Consider the following 20,735-nt stretch of genomic DNA (forward strand, 5'->3'; position numbering starts at 1 on the left):
AGGAGAGCTCGTTTAGAAAAGCTGAGTGGGGTGGTATGCGTGCCGGTTTCCTGATTGTGCTATTGTGCTATTGTGCTGTGGTCACGCGGATGTTACCACGGGGAAACTGGCTGCAGCGTACATGAGATCTGCGTGTATTGTTCTTACAAATGGTGCGTGAAATACACAGCCAGCTCAAAATAAAAAGTACTAAAGTGAAAAATAAATGAAACAAGCCCAGATGCCCAGGTCCTACCACCAGAGGTCCTGGTTCTCAGCCTGGCTGTGGCTCAGGCATTGTACCTTGCGTGAAGCACCACATGTGACGATAATTTGTAGCAATATTTGCAGCAGTTCAAGGAGAAGATAGGGCTGTGGATCTCAAGGCTTCAGATGCACAGGAATCACTAAGGGCATTGGTTTAAAAGGCATATTTTAGGTCTACTGTTTAAGCTACCAGAATTTGTACTTTTAACCAAAGAACTCCTGGTGATTCTGAACCAGAGGCCTGATGAGTCGAGTCCAGTTCAAATGGGAGCAGTTTTGGAGATAATTTGGATGTTGTGGCTTGGATTTGGGACTAGACAAGAGATTTAAAAATTCAAAATTAAAATCTCATCTACATCATATAATCAAGGTAAAAATAAAGTAAAAAAATAAAATAAAACAACAAAAATCCACTGAGGTTTACAAAAGCCAGGAGGGGATGGGAGGTTCTGCCCTTGTCTTTAGATTCATATCCTGCCCTCTGGAAACTTGGGTGGAGATGGCACTTAGAAGAATAGAAAATGAAAGATACAAAAACATAATAGTTCTAGGCAGCATCTCCTGTGGTACAGATCAATTTCTATCCAGATATTGGCTATTAGTGTCAAGAAAAGACCAAATTATATGCAACATACTCTTTTAAGAAAGCAAGGAAGTCTTAATATCTTTCAAAAATATTTTCATGGAAAATTATTTTATTTAGGTTTTGACTATTTAAGATGTTAATTTTAGATAAATAGAAAATTAATTTTGTGTTATTATCTTAAGACATTATTAAATCAAGGAAATGAATATGAACCCTTCATATTTTTTTTCACTTTGGTCACATTAAAAATATATTTCAACTTGAGAAAAAAAATAATCCGGAGAAAACGGGCCTGTAGGAGAGGATTCTTACTAGTATGACTTGAAAAAATTATGCTCAAATTCAAGATAAGGATAGAAACATAGTGATGAATGGAAGAGAGTGTGACCAAATGGGGAGGGTCCAGACCTGTGCCTGCAAGGACCAGGCTGCAACTCACAATGTGTATCGTTGACTGGCCTGGTGTGGTGCTGTGGTCATGATTACTGCTGTTTTATTTTGAATCAAAAACTTACTCTGAGCATGCTCCCTCCTGTTTGCTCTGTTCCTTACCACTCTCTGTTGGTGACTCTGAGACTCACATTGCTGGTTTACGTCTTCTGAAGATGTTGGAGATTGTCACTCCTGTTTTAGGGAGTAAAAAGAACAGGTGCCTAAGTCTCGCAAGCCTGGAGCTTTTCCGTAAACTCTGTGAGTCACTCTCAGAGGCCCCATTGCCTCCCCTTTGACAAAAAGGGGCAGATTAGGTATTTCCTGTGCTTGTCAGCTCTGAAATTGTAAATCCTAGGTTGAGTTTATAAGCAACCCTATTTCTCATTACAAGGTCCATAGGAATAGAATATTCAGTCCCCACTCATCCAAGGACTCCGGTAGCTCATTAATAAGTTACATATGTGGGGTTTGAAATAGCCTCTCTCTACCCTAGATCTAAGCTTCATATTGGCAGAGATGTGTGCTGTCTCTTTGCCTGCTGTCTCTGGTCCTTGGAAAAGTGCTTGGCATAGAGTTAGTGTGCAAATAAATCTTTGTTAAGCAAGCGGATTGAATAATTGAGTGAATCAATGAGTGAGGTGTGGTGTAGATGTTGATTCGGCACCCTGGGCAGCCCACACAAGCTGAGTTATAATTACAGTGACAGTATTTTCCAAACTGTGAATCAGGAAACATAACCTGACAAATAATTTTTTTGCTGCTTGGGGTAGAAAAATCAGTTTGAGAAATGGAGTTTGGATCCTGAAATATTGGGATCACTGGCACCCGGTGCCAATTAAAATGGATATTTTCAGTGACACGAGCAAGGCCGGTGGGATGACAAGCACAGCCCTGGCATCGAGTGCCGGGGACGCCGGGAGGAGTCTTGACACAACTCGGCTGACTGTCATCGTGGGGAGATGGGCACCGTGGTATGAGGCTTTCTGGTTTTAAGAGAAGCCAGGTATCTGGGTTTCTTTGTGTTCAATTTCTCCACCTTTTTTTTTTTTATTGCTTAAAGTATTACAAAGGGTATTACATATGTGTCCTTTTTTCCCCCCGCCCTTGACAATCCCCTGGCCTCCCCTACCCCCCAGTGTCTTATGTCCATTGGTTATGCTCATATGCATGCATACAAGTCCTTCGGTTGATCTCCCCTCTCTCCTGCCTTTTTTTTTTTTTAATGTTGGTAAAAAAATCACAATTTTCTGTGGATCAAAGATAGAAAATGGCCAGATTTGGCTTTCAGACCATCAGCTTGAAACTTCTGATTCAATGAAAGCCTTGTTGGTTCCCGACAAGAGGAGGAGGTCTTTCTCCTTCCCAGTGGCACTTTATTAGCCCCTCTGTACCCAGAGCCATCAAGGGCGTGGTGCCCTGAATGCACCCAGAGATGTCCAGTTGGACAGCTCGGATTGAAGGACAGCCTGGCTGATGGCATTAGGAGTGCGCTGGGCAGGAGAGTCAGACCGCACAAGGAATAATTCAGTGATGTGCATGAATGATTCATGTGGAACGATGCTGAACAAGCACTAAATGCCCATGAAAGGCAGGTCCAGAGGGAGAGAGGTGGTGATCCTTTCACCCAATAGAGCGTTTCTGTAAGTGAAGCTCTCGGGTGGTATCTGATCTGACTTACTACAGCATCTTTTTTAATCCTAATAAAAATAAAGAATGACCTGTGAATCAATATTGGGATAAATAATGTCTTTTATTTCTTGCATTTATTGGCTATATGGAATATCTTAGGTACTTTTACATTATTTTTCATAATTTTGTATAACATCTAATACATGAGTGCTTTCTCATTAGGAAAGAGTCAAACAATTCAGAAGTAAACTGAATAGAATATGAAAAGCTCTCTCTACCTATCCAGTCAAACTGTGCCCAGCTTTTGATTGAGTACATATACTTTGTTTATTTTGTTTTTAACTTGTTTTTATTGGTTTCAGAGAGAGGAAGGGAGAGGGAGAGAGATAGAAACATCAGTGATGAGAGAGAATCATCAATTGGCTGCCTCCTGCACGCCCCATACTGAGGATCAAGCCCACAACCCAGGCATGTGCCCTGGCCGGGAATCAAACACTGACCTCCTGGTTCATAGGTTGATGCTCAACCACTGAGCCACTCAGGCTGGGCTACTTTTTTTAAATCTTATTTTGTCATTCATTCATTTCTTATTTTCTATTTCAGTTCATTTCTACTTTTATCTTGATTCTTTCTGTAAACTTTTTGGTTTAATTTATTGCTTTGGTTCTATCCCACTCCCACTACACATCCTGGCTTCTTAAGTTAAATGTTTAATTTATTTATATTCAGTCTTGTTTTCTAATATATCAGTGTTAAGACTATAAATTTTCCTCTGAACACTGCTTTGTTCTTATCCCACAAATTTGCTATTTATATAGTGTTTTCATTGTAATTTGTTTCTAATTTGTGATTTTAGGTTTTTTTCCTCCTCTATTTATTTAGAAGAGGTTTTTTTAGAAGAGCTTTTTTTTTTTTTACAAATGTTCTAAGTAAATAGTTTTTTTTAAATCTATTTTTGTTTTATTTTGTGTTAATTTCTAGTTTTACTACTTTATGATCAGGGAATGGCTTGTTTGGTTTCAGAGAATGTTTTTTGGACATTTCTGAGGTTCTGTTTGTGGTCTACCAGATCATTTTTATAAATGCTCCATGGTATTTCAAGAGAATAATAATTCTCTTTTTGGTACAAAGTTCTCAATCTATCTATTAAGCCAAGCGATTCATTGAATTATTTACCCTGGTGAGTCTTAAAGTATGGTCCCAGACTATCCATATCAGAGTCACCTGGCTGCTTATTAAAAAATGTGAATTCTCATACCCCTCTCAAAGACACGGATTTGGATCTGGAATGCTCAGATTCTGCATTTCTCATAAGACTTCTGGGAAGTTCTCATGCTCATTAGCAAACCACTGCAATAGATCCTACTTAAATTTTCTCTGTTTAATCCAGTTGATTTCTGTGAACTTGTCAATTTTCCCTTATATTTCTTTGTTTTTGCTTTATATATTTAAAATCTGTCATATATTTAAAATTTCTAGTAGATAGTGCCTTTTATTCATATGAATATATCAGTGTCATTATCTTTGTCCCATTTAAAATAGTAGATGGACCGTTTCAGTATGAAGGCTTGTGTCTTTCTTTAGCACTGGAAAATAATAATAATATTATTACTAATATTATTACGAATTCGTGCATGGGTGGGTCCCTTGGCCTGGCCGGTGATCTGGGCCGATTGGGAGGGCTGGCCTCCCAGGGGGAGGGACCGAGGGAGGTTGGCCTCAGCAGCAAGCTAACCAATGGCCGATTCTGCGAGGAATCAGGCTCCCTCCTCCCTCCTGTCTGGGTCCGGGGTGCAGGTGAACCAGATTCGGGGCTGCGAGAGCCCTAGCAGCAAGGTCTGGATCAGTGCGCGTCATAGCTACCGGCCAGTTGTCCGGTCGTTCCGGTCATTGGGTTGTTAACGGTCGCTTAGGCTTTTATATATATAGATCATTACTGTCTTCCATTGTTTCTGTTCTGTCCTCTGGAGCATCTGGTGGACAAATGTTGGCCCACATCTGTCTTTGCAAGTGACTTAATTTTTCTTTCAAACATCCTTTTTGTCTTTTTGTACTATGTTTTTATAAAATTGTTTGGCTTGATTTTGATTGAGCTTTTAAGATCTCTAGTGGTTTCTTTTTCATGGATGAAAGGTCCTCTTAAATCTCTCCAGGGATATGAATGTCCTGTGTTGTAAAGTCTTCCTCTATACTATTAACTCTCTTTCTTTGGGTATTTGTTCTTTTATTCATTTGGTGGCTATCAGTCAGGGTGTTGATTTTTCCCGAATGTGTGCTCATTCTTGAGAATCCCACTTCCTCCGCTCATTCTGTTGGACGTAACCCACCCCTGGTGATTGTGGAGTCGGGGCATAACATGCTCTTGGAAGCTGTGCACCTTGTCTTCCCTCCCAGGTCTGGGAGCTCCTAGTCTGCCTTTGGGATGGTGATCTCCTGGGGGGGGGGGGCATTTTCCTGCTTCTGGCTCAGTACCCACACTCTAGGCTTCAGTCGTACTTAATGCAGACGGGAGCCAGCAGCCTTAAAAGTAGCCCCAACGAATGCCCTGTGATCTCTGTCTCTGTCTTTCGGGAATTCCTCAGAATTTCTAGTCTGCCAGCAGCATTCTTTATTGTTTGGTCTCTATCTCACCATCCCCATTCCATTTTCCATAGCCAATCCCAGCTCTGGACAGGGAGGTGAGGCACTCGGGCCTCGCACCCAGGTAACAGTCAGCTCAGCGTGCTGAGTCCATGTCCTTGCTCTTACATCTCGCCCACTGCCTAAGACCAGGATGCTTTTTCTTCATAGAGATGGGATGTAAGAGACTGCTCCAAGGTCCTTCATAAATAAAGTTAGCTTTAAATGAAACAGGTAGGGCTCACGTCACTTTATTCTGGGCAATTTGTGATCTAGGAGCCACCAGGCAAGAGGCATGGGTTGGTAAGCCCTCGGTTGGGTTCCTCATGCTCATTCTACTTGTAATTTCTTCCAGAATGGCTGTCTTTGTTGCCAGATTATAAATTCCATGAGAACAAGGACTCTGTCTGTCTGGTTCATTACTCTGTCCGAGTACTTAGCAGTCAGACCTGCTAATGGGGACAAATACATGCAGCAATAAACATTTGTTGAATAATGAATGAATGAAAAGGAGAACAAGTTAGTCTATACCCCCTCAGTGCAGGGTGAAAATCCGTTCTGGGCCAGGCAGGTTCATATACATGAGTAAAATGGCTCATATAAGGCAATAGGAGCTAGTGGGGATTATTGCAACTAACAGTGCATGCCGGGCTAAAGGCATTCAGATCCCAATTTTATAAAACTGCCAACTAAATGAGAGACATCGCTGGGGGTTGGCAGGGAGGATGGGTATTGGCTGCAGGCCAGTGACAGCTCCCTGGGGACTGCTGCTTCCTCTTGGGACAGTCAAGGTACCCGCTGCGCTTCATGCTCTAAACACTTGATCTTGTGGGCAGAGTCAATAGGATCTGAGAAACAGAGAAGAAATGCTGTCATCTCACTTTTAAACTTGCTGTGAAAACCAGACCTCTGTAAGAGCAGTCCTGAAACACTGATTCATGGCTGTCATCTCATGGTGTCCCTTCAGAACCTTGTCAGCTTGTCAGGGCCCATTCCCACAGCGGAGGTGGGACTTGAGCTCAGAGACTTGCTGGGGGACACAGAGCAGCTGGGGTGGGCCCAGAACCCAGGCCCTGAACTTCCTTACACCTAGCTGTCCCCTTTCTGAGGGTAGTTAGGGGGTTAAGGCTTCATCTACTAACATCCCACACTTAACAGGTTTAATGGCCTCCAGGCAGCTTTGTCCAAAGCTGTTCCCAGCAGGTTTCATCAGTGCCATGCAAGTCCTGGACAGTCACGGGGCCCTGACTTCCCTCCTGCTCAGAGACCGCTTGCTTCCAACGTGCGGGTGCCAGGAAAGGTATAAATGTGGGCAGGTGCAAAGAGCCTGGGTTTGGAGTCAGACAGTTATTCATCCAAACCGGCTCTACTGTTCCTAGCCCTGTGACCTGGGGCTGCACTTAGGTGCCCTGGGCCTGTACTTAGGTGACCTGAGCCTGTACTTAGGTGCCCTGGGCCTGTACTTAGGTGCCCTGGGCCTGTACTTAGGTGCCCTGGGCCTGTACTTAGGTGCCCTGGGCCTGTACTTAGGTGACCTGAGCCTGTACTTAGGTGCCCTGGGCCTGTACTTAGGTGCCCTGGGCCTGTAAGAAAAGACACGCTGGGGTGGTGAACAGCTGCCGTGGGATAAGGTGTGGAGAGAGGTTAGCTTGGTGGTGTTATAGTTATTATCACTGTTATCACAAACAGCTCTATGGTTGCCCAGGTTGGCTCTTCTCCTGGCCCAGCAGAACGAGGCAGGTCAGGCATGAGAGGCACAGATCCACTGGCCAGCGAACCCTGCTGCATTGCAGTCAGTGGCCAGCTCCGGCCCGCTCCCTGGCCCCCTCCCTGACCCCCTTCCCGGCCCCCTCATTGGCCCCCTCCCTGGCCCCCTCCCTAACCCCCTCCCCGGCCCCCTCATTGGCCCCCTCCCCGGCCCCCTCCCTAACCCCCTCCCCGGCCCCCTCATTGGCCCCCTCCCTGGCCCCCTCCCTGACCCCCTCCCCTGCCCCCTCCTTGGCCCCCTCCCCGGGCCCCTCCCTGGCCCCCTCCCTCGTCCCCTCCCCGGGTCCCTCCCTGGCCCCCTCCCTGGCTCTCCGAGAGGGGTCCGACTTGTGTGCAGTCCCATCGTCCACTCCCTCCAGCACATTTCTGACCTGGGCTCCTTGCAGAGGGCTTTCTGTTGAAAGGGCTTTAACTTAACATTTTAAACACTAAACATTGAAATTGCACATAACAAGGCTGTAAAGCAAAGCTATAAGGTTACTTTTCACAGAGAAATTTCTGGATGGCAGCTTCAAAGCAGCTGGTGGCGGCTGCAGCCGGGGTCCCTTTGAAGTCTCTGCAAGTGGGCTTTCAGAGCCTGCACCCAGGTCCTCACCTTTCTGGAAGGAAGGGCTTTGAGCGCTTTCTCCAGGGTGTGTTGCTCCTTAGTTCATCCCCCTCCGCCATCGGACAGAAGGTTCTAGACCACACGGGCATTATAAGGGCAGAGGTTCCTAAGGTTTGCTCCTCTGGTATGAACAAACGTATTATTTTCTTTTGTGAAGAAGATGCCAGCCATGCAGAAGATGCAGCCATGTAGGCTTTTTAATGTATATTTTGTAAACACAATTATGGCATTTAAATTTGTATTAATTGAACAGAAGTAAAATCAAATTGGAAAAGGGGAATTATTGAAATTAAAATTTATTACAAGAGATTTTTCTGAAAATATCTCATCAGTTTAACAAATTATGAAAGAAACATTGAGGTCAGAGTTGCCCATCTTTTTAAACTCTGTTTCCGTTTAAGAGGGATTTGAATTGACTCACTGACTCGGAAAATGAGGCAGGGCTGTGCCACGCCGCCTGCCCTCTTCTGGTTTCCGTTAGCTACGCTGCAGGCTTGGGTGTTGACATTGCAGTTTGCTCCGTGACGCACATGTGCACAGTTGTCTAGGATACTCCGTCTCTAACCGGCTTCCACGCCCACCACCAGGTCCGCGCCCGCTGTTCCGGGCTGTGCTCTGTATTCTGGTGGCACCGCCATCGTTTGGATTTTGTCATCCGGGAGGTTTTTTCCTGAGACGGGCTCGTGGGGTTATGTTTCCTGCGTTTCTTCCTGTTGGATTGGTGGCCTGTTGTTTTCAAGTCTGGACCACTCCACTGGATACACGAAGTCAGACTGACACTCCTCCGTCACCTCCGGGGCCGGGTGCTGCTGCTCGCTGCGTCTGAGTTACTCCTTTGGGGACAGATGTGTTCCGGGCTGGGGACCCAGGGTCCTCCACCACTGTCCCTCCCGCTCCTGTGGGGAATGAATTTCTTTGCAAGAGTTGGGACAAGATTTAAACATAAATATATCATTATTTTCTAATTATAAAATTAGGAATAGGCTTATAAGAAAAAATTAAGTAAAGCAAAGTAGAAGAGAAAGTCCCCATCATGTCACCCCCAGAGAGAACATTGTTAATAGTTTAATGATGATTTTTCCAGAGCTTCTTATGCACAGAAACTAATAATTATTTTTAAAATTGGGTTTATAATGGCATGCTTCTCTTTTCTTAAATGGCTATCTTGCTATTTTTGAGAAAGTGAACACGATCTACCTCGTTCTCTGGAAGGGCTGCCCGAGGCTCTGTCAGTGCCTGCCTATGATTAATTTAAGCACCTTTTACTGGTGAGCATTTGGATCATTCTCTATTATAAAGATGCCCAATAATCTTTATATACTTACGAGTGAAGGATACGTTTTTAGAGGGGCTTGGTCAAAGAATATATATATATATATATACTTATATATATATATATATATATATATATATATATATATACATACACACATACACATACACATACCTACATACACACTAGAGGCCCGGTGCATGAATTCGTGCACCAGTGGAGGGGTGTCGCTTGGCCTGGCCTTCAGGATTGGACTGAAATCGGCTCTCCGACATCTTCTTTTTTTTTTTTTTTTTTTTTTTAAATTAAATCTTTATTGTTCAGATTATTACATTTGTTCCTCTTTTTTCCCCCCATAACTCCCCTCCTTCCAGCTCCCACCCCACCCTCCACCCTCACTCCCCACCCACTGTGTTCATCCATAGGTGCATGATTTTTGTCCAGTCACTTCCCGCATCTCCCACACCCCTTTTTCCCCCAAGAATAGTCAGTCTATTCCCTTTCTATGTCCCTGATTCTATTATAATCACCAGTTCATTCTGTACATCAGGTTATTTATTCACTTGATTCTTAGATTCATTTGTTGATAGATGCATGTTTGTTGTTCATAATTTGTATCTTTACCTTTTTCTTCTTCTTCCTCTTCTTAAAGGATACCTTTCAGCATTTCATATAATACTGGTTTGGCGGTGATGAACTCCTTTAGTTTTTCCTTATCTGTGAAGCTCTTTATCTGACCTTCAATTCTGAATGATAGCTTTGCTGGATAAAGTAATCTTGGTTGTAGGTTCTTGGTATTCAGCACTTTGAATATTTCTTGCCATTCCCTTCTGGCCTGCAAAGTTTCTGTTGAGAAATCAGCTGACAGTCGTATGGGTATTCCCTTGTAGGTAATTGAGCCTCTTTCTCTTGCTGCTTTTAAGATTTTCTCTTTGTCTTTTGCTCTTGGCATTTTAATGATGATGTGTCTTGGTGTGGTCCTCTTTGGATTCCTTTTGTTTGGGGTTCTCTGCGCTTCTTGGACCTGTAAGTCCATTTCTTTCACCAGGTGGGGGAAGTTTTCTGCCATTATTTCTTGAAATAGGTTTTCAATATCTTGCTGTCTCTCATCTTCTGGCACTCCAATGACTCTGATATTAGACCGCTTAAAGCTGTCCCAGAGGCTCCTTACACTATCTTCACACTTTCGGATTCTTTTTTCATTTTGCTTTTCCAATTGGGTGTTTTTTGTCGAATCTTTGGTTTGATTATTGTACTCCTCTGGTCTGCTATTGGGTATAATATTCTTTATTTCAGTCCGTGTATGCTTACTTTCTAATTTCTTTATCGTAGCATCGAGGGTCTCATTAGTTTTCGTGAGGCTCTGCACAAATTTATGGCAAGCCCTCAAAATTGCGATTCTTAGCTCCATATCCTCCATTTCTGTCATGTTTTTTTGTCTCCGCATCTTTTATGCTTTCTTGGTGCACCCCCTTGTGGTCTCTGTGCGCAGTCTTGTTCTAGCCAAGCCTTAATTGTTGTAGTTAACACTAGAGGGGTTTGACCACCAGGCCGGCTGGCTGTGGAAATCAGCTGTGTGGAAAACGTCTGCCTTCTGGGGAGGTGCTAATCCAGCCTTTGCCTGAGGCGATCGGCAAATGGCTGTGCGCAGGTTTTGGGCGGGGCGGGCTCAACAGGGCGGGCGGATGGGAGCAGTTATGGCCACGCCCAGTCCCGTTCCCAGAGGCTCTGCTTCTCAGAACCCCGGCAGCCGCTGCAAACCTCGGAGAGAAAGCTGCCCTCAGGTCCCAACTGATGCCGGATAATCCCGCTTCTCCCGTTTGAGTCTGGGTCCCTAGAGACTCGCCCGGATCTGGAGCCCAGAGTCTGAGACTCACTCCCGGCAGAAAACGACAACCGCGCCCTCAGCCACCAGCCCGCTTTGCGCGCGCACCTCGGTACCTTTGTATTTTCCACACTGCGCCGCCTCTGAGCCTCGATTTGCTGTTCTCTTTCCTTCTAGTTGTAGAGTCTCTCTTCAGCCAGCCTTCCTGTGGTTCTGGGTGATGTCCGTTCAGTCTTTTAGTTGTATTTTTGAAATGGTTGTTTGCGGCAGCGGTCTCCGGTGTTTACCTACGCCGCCATCTTGGTCTCTCTCGGCTCTCCGACATCTTCTGAGGGGTCCTGGATTGTGAGAGGGCGCAGGCCAGGCCAAGGGACCCCACTGGTGCACGATCAGGGCCGGTGAGGGATGTGGGAGGTTGGCCAGTTGGGGAGGGACTGCGGGAGGGCTCCAGGACATGTCCAGCCTGTCTCGCTCAGTCCCAATCAGCCGGACCCCAGCAGCAAGCTAACCTACCTGTCAGAGCATCTGTCCCCTGGTGGTCAGTGCACGTCATAGCCACTGGTCAACCGGTCGACTGTCTGCCCCCTGGTGGTTAGTGCACATCGTAGCGAGTGGCTGAGCGGCCTTAGCATATCATTAGCATATTATGCTTTGATTGGTTGAACGGACGACCGGACACTTAGCATATTAGGCTTTTATTATATAGGATATATATATATATATATATATATATATATATATATATACACACACATATATATATACACACACATATATATATGTGTGTATGTGTGTGTGTGTGTATTGTTAATTTCTAGTCAGTAATTTCTGTCATCTCTGCCTCCAAAATACATCTCAAAATGCATCTCCCGTTCCCACCTTCATCTTTCACCTGCTCCTGCAGCTGCAACTATTCACCCTGTCTCCACACTGGCGCCAACTTGGTATCCAAGCACCATAGTGATCTGTAGAAACAGAAGTCAGATCGCGTTCTGTTTCTGCTTAGCACCTTTCAGTGACCTCTCTGTGTCCATAAAGCAAAGTCCAGACTTTACCCTGAGGCCTACAAAGCCATGCCCTGGGTGACCCCTGCTCCCTACTCTCCCTTCACTGGATGTGCACCACCCTCCGGTCACTGCCCCCTGCTGGCCTTTGCCCTGCTGACCCCCTGCCTGGCACACTGGGCCCCAGACACTCACTGGGCGGCTCTTTGTCCCCCAGCCTCCCCTGGCCAGCTTTCCTCAGGCTCCTTCTGCCCACCCACTCTCCGCCCGTCTCCCGTCAGTTCCTTTCCTCACAGTCCTGGCCACATCTGGAACGCCGTCTCTTTTTGTTTAGGCAGCAGTTGCTTGCGGCTTTGCCACCTTATTCCCCATCACCCCATTAGCGCACAGCGCACAGTGCAGCACTGCAGCATGCCTGCACGAACGGTCCATTAACAATGGCACTTGCCACGTCGCCCTCCCGTTGACGGGGCCATGGCAGTGCAGGAGAGTCAGTTTCACACTTGGGTAATCCAGAGGGAGCAGGAGCAGTGGCTGAGGGAACAAGGCCTGGCTCTGCCATTCAATCACTGTAGCAGGTGCAGTGGTTCTCAACCTTCCTAATGCCGCGACCCTTTCATACAGTTCCTCATGTTGTGATGACCCCCAACCATAACGTTATTTTCGTTGCTACTTCATAACTGTAATGTTGCTACTGTTATGAATCGTAATGTAAATATCTGATATGCTATATGTGTTTTCCTATGGTTGCGACCCACAGGTTGAGAACCGCTGCCAGCAGGTTCAGTCAGCTTAGAGGCTCTAGGCCTCAGTTCTCCAGTTTGGGGGGACTCCAAAAATTCAGTCACTTAAAGTGCGGGGTTGCAACATTGTGACGATGATGAAGGGGCTGCAGGGAGCCTGCTCAGCTGGCCATGGGTTTGAGAATCCTAATGTCCCAAATCCTCCCTGGAGCTGGCGGTGCTGGGGGCTCACTCTGCCTTGGACGTCGGAGAGGATGACTGGGCCCTGCGGTGACTGGGATTTCCTGGGCGGTGACAGCAGTCTCCCAGCGAGGAGCGTCCCAGCTAGCTGGCGCCCGTTTGTTTCATTGCTCTGTTCCACAGTGACCGGCAAGCATATCGGGGCTCCAGAGAGAGGCTTGCCCCTGCTGTCTCACCTGGCCTTGCCTCCACCTGTGCAGAACCTAGAACTGAAGCTGTTAAACTTCAGGTCACCCAGGAACTCATTTTCCCTGTGGAGGAGCAGGAAATCCCTTGACCTCCCCACCGCCATCAGACACGAGCCACGGCTTCAGTCTGGCTTCCAGGAAGGTTGCATGGACCACCTCAATGCCCTCAGCTAGAAGGCCTTGTTACTATCTTTTTTAATGCTGTTGATGAATATGTGCTCACTTTAGCGCATGGCTTTTCAACCTCACCACTACACACTGGGCCAGATAATTCTTCATGTGGGCAACTGTCCTGAACATTCTAGAATGTGCAGCAGCATCTCTGGCCTCTACCTACTAGATGCCGCTGGCACTGCCTTTGCCCTGTTGTGATCCAAAACTTCTCTAGTCATTGCCACTTATCCTCTGGGCGGCAAAGTCATCCCCGATTCAGACCACTACTTATTAAACAATTCTGTGAGGCAGGGATTTGTTAACCCATTTTTATGGATGTAAAATGCAGATTGGAGGAGTTAGTAACTTGTTAAGGGTCTCATCACTCTGCCACCTCTAAGGCACGTGGGTGCTCTCCACCCCTTCTTATGGCCACTACCTAGTCACCCACATAAAACAATCATTTAGAAAATATTTGTCAAGCACCTACTACATGCCAGGCAGCGTTCTGTTTGCTCAGAAACTACCATGGTACTTGGTATTGGGCAGAATGAGAGGGAGAAGGTGTAAAAGATAGACAGCTCTATTCGTTTCCTGTTGCTGTTGTTACAATATACCACAAACTGAGTGGTTTATCTTACAGTGCTGGAGGTCAGAAATCCGAATTCAGTTTCACTGGTCTAAAATCAAGATGTCAGGCCCTAGCTGGTTTGGCTCAGTGGATAGAGCATGTGGACTGAAGGGTCTCGGGTTGATTCCAGTCAAGGGCACAGGCCCAGGTTGCAGGCTTGATCCCCAGTAGGGGGTATGCAGGAGGCAGCTGATCAATGATTCTCTCTCACCATTGATGTTTCTCTCTCTCCCTCTCCCTTCCTTCCTGAAATAAATAAAATAATTATCCTATATAATAAAATGCTAATATGCAAATCGATCGAACAGCAGAACAATCAGTCACTATGACATGCACTGACCACCAGGGGGCAGATGCTCAATGCAGGAGTTATCCCCTGGTGGTCAGTGTGCTCCCACAGGGGGAGCGCTGCTCAGCCAGAAGCCGGGCCTAAGCCATCAGTCGGACATCCCCTGAGGGCTCCCTGGCCACGACAGGGTGCAGTCCAGGCTGAGGGACCCCCCCACTCCGAGTGCACGAATTTTGTGCACCGGGCCTCTAGTAATAATAATAAAAAGATGTCAGCAGACCTATATTCCTCTGGAAGCTGTAGAGGAGAATCCCTTTTCTCCTTCAAAGCCAGCAGTGGAACATCTTTCCTCCTCCCTGACCTCTGCTTCCATCCTTATATCTTCTCTTTCTGACTCTAATCCTCCTGCCTCCCTTTTACAGAGACCCTTCTGATTACATTGGACCTGTCTGGATAATCCAGGATAATCTCTCCCATCTCAAGATACTTAATTTAATTACATCTGCAAAGTCCCTTTGTAACTGGACAACCAAGGGGTCTGGGCTGCCTGTCACTACTTGAGCCAATTCTCAGCAGAGACAGGGTTGAGTCATGTATGAATGTTTATTCCAATACTGCTGAAGGTTTGGGAGAGCGGCAGGTCATCCACAAAAATCTGGTCTGAACCTACCTGTAAGCCAGCTGCTTATATTGGGTTGAAGGACAGATCACATGGGGAAGTAGGCAAAAGGGTATTCCAAATGGACAGTTTGCAGGTAATGCAGGATCGAGATTTGCAAAGGGCTGGGGGTCTTCAAAGGGCTGATGGCTCTGGTTTCTGCAACAAGGTTGTTAATCTTTCTTTTTTTATATAAAGGAGATATATATATATATTTAAATATATTTTTATTGATTTCAGAGAGGAAGGGAGAGGGAGAGAGAGATAGAAACATCAATGATAAGAGAGAATCATTGGTTGGCTGCCTCCTGCAGCCTACTAGGGACCGAGCCCACAACCTGGGCATGTGCCCTTGACGGGAATGGAACCTGGGATCCTTCAGTCTGCAGGCTGAGGCTCTATCCCAGGGGTGGGCAAACTTTTTGACTCGAGGGCCACAATGGGTTCTTAAACTGGACCGGAGGGCCAGAACAAAAGCATGGATGGAGTGTTTGTGTGAACTAATATAAATTCAAAGTAAACATCATTACATAAAAGGGTACGGTCTTTTTTTTTTTTTTTTAGTTTTGTTCATTTCAAACGGGCCGGATCCGGCCCGTGGGCCGTAGTTTGCCCACGGCTGCTCTATCCACTGATCCAAACTGGCTAGGGCAAGATTGTTATTCTTTCCATGATAATAGGCAGCTCCCAGATGGGGAGGATGGGCTGCATTTCCAGGTGAGCAACTCCCAACCAGGTTAGAATGTGCCTTCTTTAATCAGAACAAAACAATCATGGTTAACAGAGTGTGATGAATATTTCTTATAATTATATTCTATTTCTGCCATAACACTTTTGCCATGTAAAGGGATTTTCACTGGTCCCGGGAATTAGAACGTTGACATATTTGGGGGCCACTTATTCAGCCTACAACAGTCTTTCCTCTAGCCCTCAAAGATTTATTTTCATCTTACATACAAAATACATTCATCCCATCCCAAGTTTCCCAGAAGTCTCAACCCATTACCATATCAACTCAAGTCCAAAATCTGTCTAAGTCTTCTCTTTATCATCTAAATCAGGTACGGGTGAGATTCTGGGTCTAACCCATATTAGGGCCAAATTCCTCTCCATCTGTGTTCTTGTGAAACTGGAAAGCCAGTTATCTGCTCCTAAATACAATGGTGGGTCAGGCACAGGAGAGCAGTTATAGCAATTCCCATCACAGTAGGGAGATAATGAAAGGAGGCAGGATGTTACCAAACCCAAGCCATCTTGAAATCCACTGGGCCAACTCCGTGAGGTTTCAAGGCCCAAGAATAATTCTGTGTGGCTCAGGGCTCCCCTCTCTGGGCCCGTGGCTCCACTCTTGGAGTCATCCTTCCTCTTTCCTGAAGGGAAAATGTACTTCAGCGAAGTCGTGTTATCAACCTGTTTTCTGCCTGTAGAATTTTGGGTGTCTGACAGCCTTCTCTTATTTTCTCCTTTCTCTCTCTCATTCGGTTCTAGCTGGCAGTGTTTCTGCTGGATGACATTTTCAGAAACCATGTGGGTCTCCTAGTATGCCTCTAGAATTCATTCCATTAGACAACAAGTTCCTCCATAGATCTTTCCTGGATAATCCCATCTCTACTCCTGGCGCCGCCTGAGATATCTAAGGGGATCCACAAGCCCATGTCTGATCTCTTCAAAGAGCCCTCAGTGTGATTGAATGCTCTAAACTTTGGTTCCTCTGTAATATTAGCCAAAGGTTGTTGAGTCACACCCTTGGTTTTTCCTCCAGAGCATGCTTTCTGACAGGGAATCTCCTAATTTAATGTCTTTTGCAACCCAAATAGAATGAGTTTCTCAAATCATCAAATCCCTTTTTACTTAATAATTGTTCCCTCCGACTATCTCTTTCCTCTCACAGCATTTCCTATGCAGTAAGAAGAAACCAGACTGCAGCTTTAACACTTGGTTTGGAAATCTCTTCAGCTAAATATCCAAGCCCATCATTTACAGAGTTTCACTTACCACATAATGTAGGACACAATTCCGCTGCGATCCTGCCCCCGTATAACAGATTCCCTCTCCTCTAGCTCCCAATAGCATGCTCCTCACTTCCTCACCAGCAGCACGTTAATGTGCATGTTTGTCACTGGTCTGTGTAGGATTGTCTTTCTAAGACGATCAGTTTTCCACACAGTGCTTCTCACTTCCTCAGAAGCCCTCACTGAGCCATGGGCCAGGGATTGAGACTTGGACATCTTTGATTTGCCGGGAGCCGGTCCATCCTTGCTGCTTGACACAGTCGCTGCAGGAAAGAAACATCTGCACAGCATATGTTTCAAGGGACCTGGCATATATAGCATATTGTTCTTTTTTTTTTTTTTTTTTTTTATAGCATATTGTTCTTAATATGTTTGCTCTCTTTAGCGCCATGTGTTTTAACCAAGGTCACCTCTCCGAGAAAGGTTGTTTCCCCAGGTGGGGATCTTTCCCTGAGGTTAGGGAGGGGATACAACCCCTTAATTAAGTGCCAGGCGGGTAGTTAAGCTACATAATCTTTACTCCCTGGAATGGAGATAAGAAACGCCCTAACCTTTGTAATAGAAATTGACAGGATTAAAATCGGCTGGTATAAATATGGATGTAACAAGACAATAAACATCAGAACCTCATCAGTTCCTAACCAGAGCTCCGACCAGAACTTTGGCTGTAAATCCTGGCTATAGGTCCTGACTAGGCTGCTGATCAACTGAAGGCTGTCTTCGTGTCATTCCTTCTTCGCCGACTCCGTCCACACCTTTGGGGACCCCTGGACCCGCTGGGATTGGACCCCAGCAGGGAGTCATATTCAGCTGACCCCAGCCACTGTTAGCCACCAAACTTTATTGATTCCTTTCCTTTTCTCCCACATCTGTTAGATACTATGCGGGCTCCAGGGGTGGTCTAGCTAGGCTAACCAAACATACTGGTTTGCCCAAATAGTGCATTTTACATTTTTTGTCCCAGTGTAAAATTAGTAACATTCTTTTTCAAAAGTATCCTGGCTTTGTTGATAATTTTTTTTATCACTCTTGTCTTAATTCTTGGCCTTAAAATTATAAATCTGCAATCTTATGAGACAAAACACATTAAAAAATTGTCAAGCAGTAATAGCTAAGTACTAAATATTGTGACATTTAGGTGCTTCTAAACATCCTCCAGTACACAGGACAGCCCCCACAACCGTGCACCAGACTTTAACCATCTGGAATTTCAGGCTCATCTGGAGCCTTTGGGATTTCATACTCAGATACGGTCCCTGGGCCAGCAGCACCAGCATTGCCTTGTTAGAAATGCAAATTCTCAGCTCTGTCCAGAACCCACCGAAGCAGAAACTGTGGGCAGGACCCCACAATCTGTTCTAACAAGCCCCAAACCAAACCATCTCTCTCTCTCTCACACTCACACACATGTACACACACGTGTGCACACACATACATGCACGTGTGCATGCGCACACATTCTTAGTGACATGCCAGGCATGTGAACAGCACAGTTAATACTGTAAACACTGTTCTGTTCAGAGTTGCTTGTGTGTCCCTGCCTTTTGTTTTCTCGTCTTCAAAGTGATGACAACACATGGGTTGAGCTGATTTGGGTAAATGTTAGTTTGGCGGGGATAGTTCTTTGGTTCTAAAGATCTATTTCAGATGATTTTTATCAAAGTGACATGTTTCCTTTCTCACTTTTCTTGACCTTTGGCAGGAGCTAAGAAAAAGCCTAGAACTTAGTGTCAATCTACAAAGGAAGCAAAAGGACTGTTCCAGTGACGAGTATGACTCCATCGAAGAGGATGTGCTCTCTGAGCCCGAGCCTGAGGACCAGGCCCTGGGGGGCAGTCCCAGACATGGCACCCCTCTTTCCAGGGGGGACTCCGTGCAGGAGGATGTTCCTGACGACCAGGAGATGGCAGGACACCCTCCCCGGGGCCCAGACACCCTCGTGGTGCTGGAATTCAACCCGGCTTCCAAAGGTGAGCTCTGCCTTGTGTGGCGCTTCCTTATCTTTGGTGTCTCTGGATCCAAGAGTCGGACTTAAGTGTCCAGCCACACTCTGAGTTCCGCTTGGATAGACCGTCCCACGGGCCAGGGAGGTGTACCAGTCAGGTCTCTGCTGGTTGCAAGAGGCAAAGGCCTCAAATGACACTGAAATCCCAGGTGGTACATGCCTGGCAGTGTGGGGGCTCCCTTGTGCATCTACACGCCAACTGGGCTAAGCAAAAGGGACTGTGTTGGCTTGGAGAACTGAGGAGTCCAGGGCTTAGCAGGACTCATTTCTCTTCTCTCCTCTCCTCTCCTCCTCCCTGCCCTTCCCTCCCTTCCCTCTTCTCCACTCCCCTCTCTTCTCTCCTTTGCCTTTCCCTCCTCTGTTCATTCCCTTCTCTTCTTCCCTTCCTCCCTCTCACCTCTGCCCTCTTTGTCTTGTTTTGGTACAGCTCTCAGGTAGGCGCTCCGCATACAGACATAGAATTGAGACACTGCTTCTGATGGCTTTGCAACTCCATCAGAAAGTGGATTTTTCTTCCTAAAAGCTCCAGCAAAAGTCCCAGCCCTGGAGTTGAAGCCCACATTGGGCCACATCTCTGAGCCCGTTACTGTGGCTCTGATTGGCCAGTCCAGCTATGGGTGTGGTTATCACCACCCAGAACTCATGCACTGACAACAGTTTCCAAAGGAAAATCAAGGCAGATCTGAAGACGGGGAGAGCATGCTGGGCACACGGAAACCACAGCTGTCCACAGAGGAAGCTTTTCAGACAAGACCCGGGAAAGTAGAGTGAAACGCAGTGGGGCACGGCCGGGCCTGCCTGCTGCAGTCCTGTTCTCCACCTCGGCTGGCGGCTGGCGGCCTCTCCTGCTCCTCCTGCTGGGGTGCCCTATCAGGAACCAGATTTCAAGCCCAGCCAGGGGGGCAGCATGAGTGAAGCTAGGAAGAGAAATGGGGGATGTGTGAATCAGCCACTGTATTAGTTCACTCGGGCTGCCGTGACAGACCACAGGCCGGGGGTACCACAGGCTGGGGGGACCACAGGCCGGGGGGACCACAGACCGGGGAGACCATAGGCTGGAGAGACCACAGGCTGGGGAGACCACAGGCCGGGGAGACCACAGGCCAGGGAGGACCACATGCCAGGGGGACCACAGTCCGGGGATACCATAGGCCGGAGAGACCACAGACCGGGGAGACCACATGCCAGGGGGGACCACAGGCCGGGGGGACCACAGGCCGGGGGGACCATAGGCCGGGGGGACCACAAGCTGGGGCGACTATAAGCCAGGAGGGACCACAGGCCGGGGGGACCATAGGCCGAGGCTGGGGCAGCTTCAACAGCAGCAGGAACCTATTTTCTCCCAGTTCTGGAGGCTACAAGTCCAGGTGTTGACAGAGTTGGTTTCTTCTGAGGCCTCTCCCCTTGGCCTGGACACGTCTGTCTTCTTGCTGTGTCTTCAAAGGCTGTCCCTCTATGTGTGTCTATGTCCTAATTTCCTTTTCTTATAAGAACGCCAGTCACATTGGATTAGTGCCCACCATGACTGACTTGTTTTACCTAAATCACCTCTTCAGAAACCCCGTCTCCAAGCACAGTCACGTTCTGAGGTGCTGGGTGTGAGGACTTGAACATAGGAGGTTTGGGGGAACATAGTAACGGGCAGCCACACCCAGGGGTTGATGTCACCAGAGAGAACGCTTGTCCCTCAGACATGTGTCTCTCACCTGCAGGCCCCTCGTGGGCTGTTCCCTCGGACTGAATCACCACATTTCCTCTCCTCTCCACTCTGAACCCTGACACCGGGCTCCCTGCTGTCCCCTCAAGGCTTAGCTCAGAGGCTGCCTCC

At 46.8% G+C, this 20,735-nt stretch overlaps 1 protein-coding gene across 5 annotated transcripts in view; it reads left to right on the forward strand.

Moving 5' to 3' along the window:
- The window catches only part of KATNIP (katanin interacting protein), a 207,911-nt gene that overhangs the window by 96,774 nt on the left and 90,402 nt on the right, over positions 1 to 20,735 (forward strand). For all 5 annotated transcript variants that reach the window (XM_070413423.1, XM_070413428.1, XM_070413425.1 and 2 more), the window contains one exon: positions 18,605 to 18,872. In XM_070413423.1, coding sequence (XP_070269524.1) covers positions 18,605 to 18,872 — 268 coding nt within the window. The remainder of the gene's footprint in view (positions 1 to 18,604; positions 18,873 to 20,735) is intronic.

Source organism: Myotis yumanensis, unplaced genomic scaffold (genome assembly GCF_028538775.1).
Source record: "Myotis yumanensis isolate MYYU_CA2020_CCGP unplaced genomic scaffold, mMyoYum1.0.hap1 SCAF_4, whole genome shotgun sequence".
Lineage (NCBI taxonomy): Eukaryota > Metazoa > Chordata > Mammalia > Chiroptera > Vespertilionidae > Myotis > Myotis yumanensis.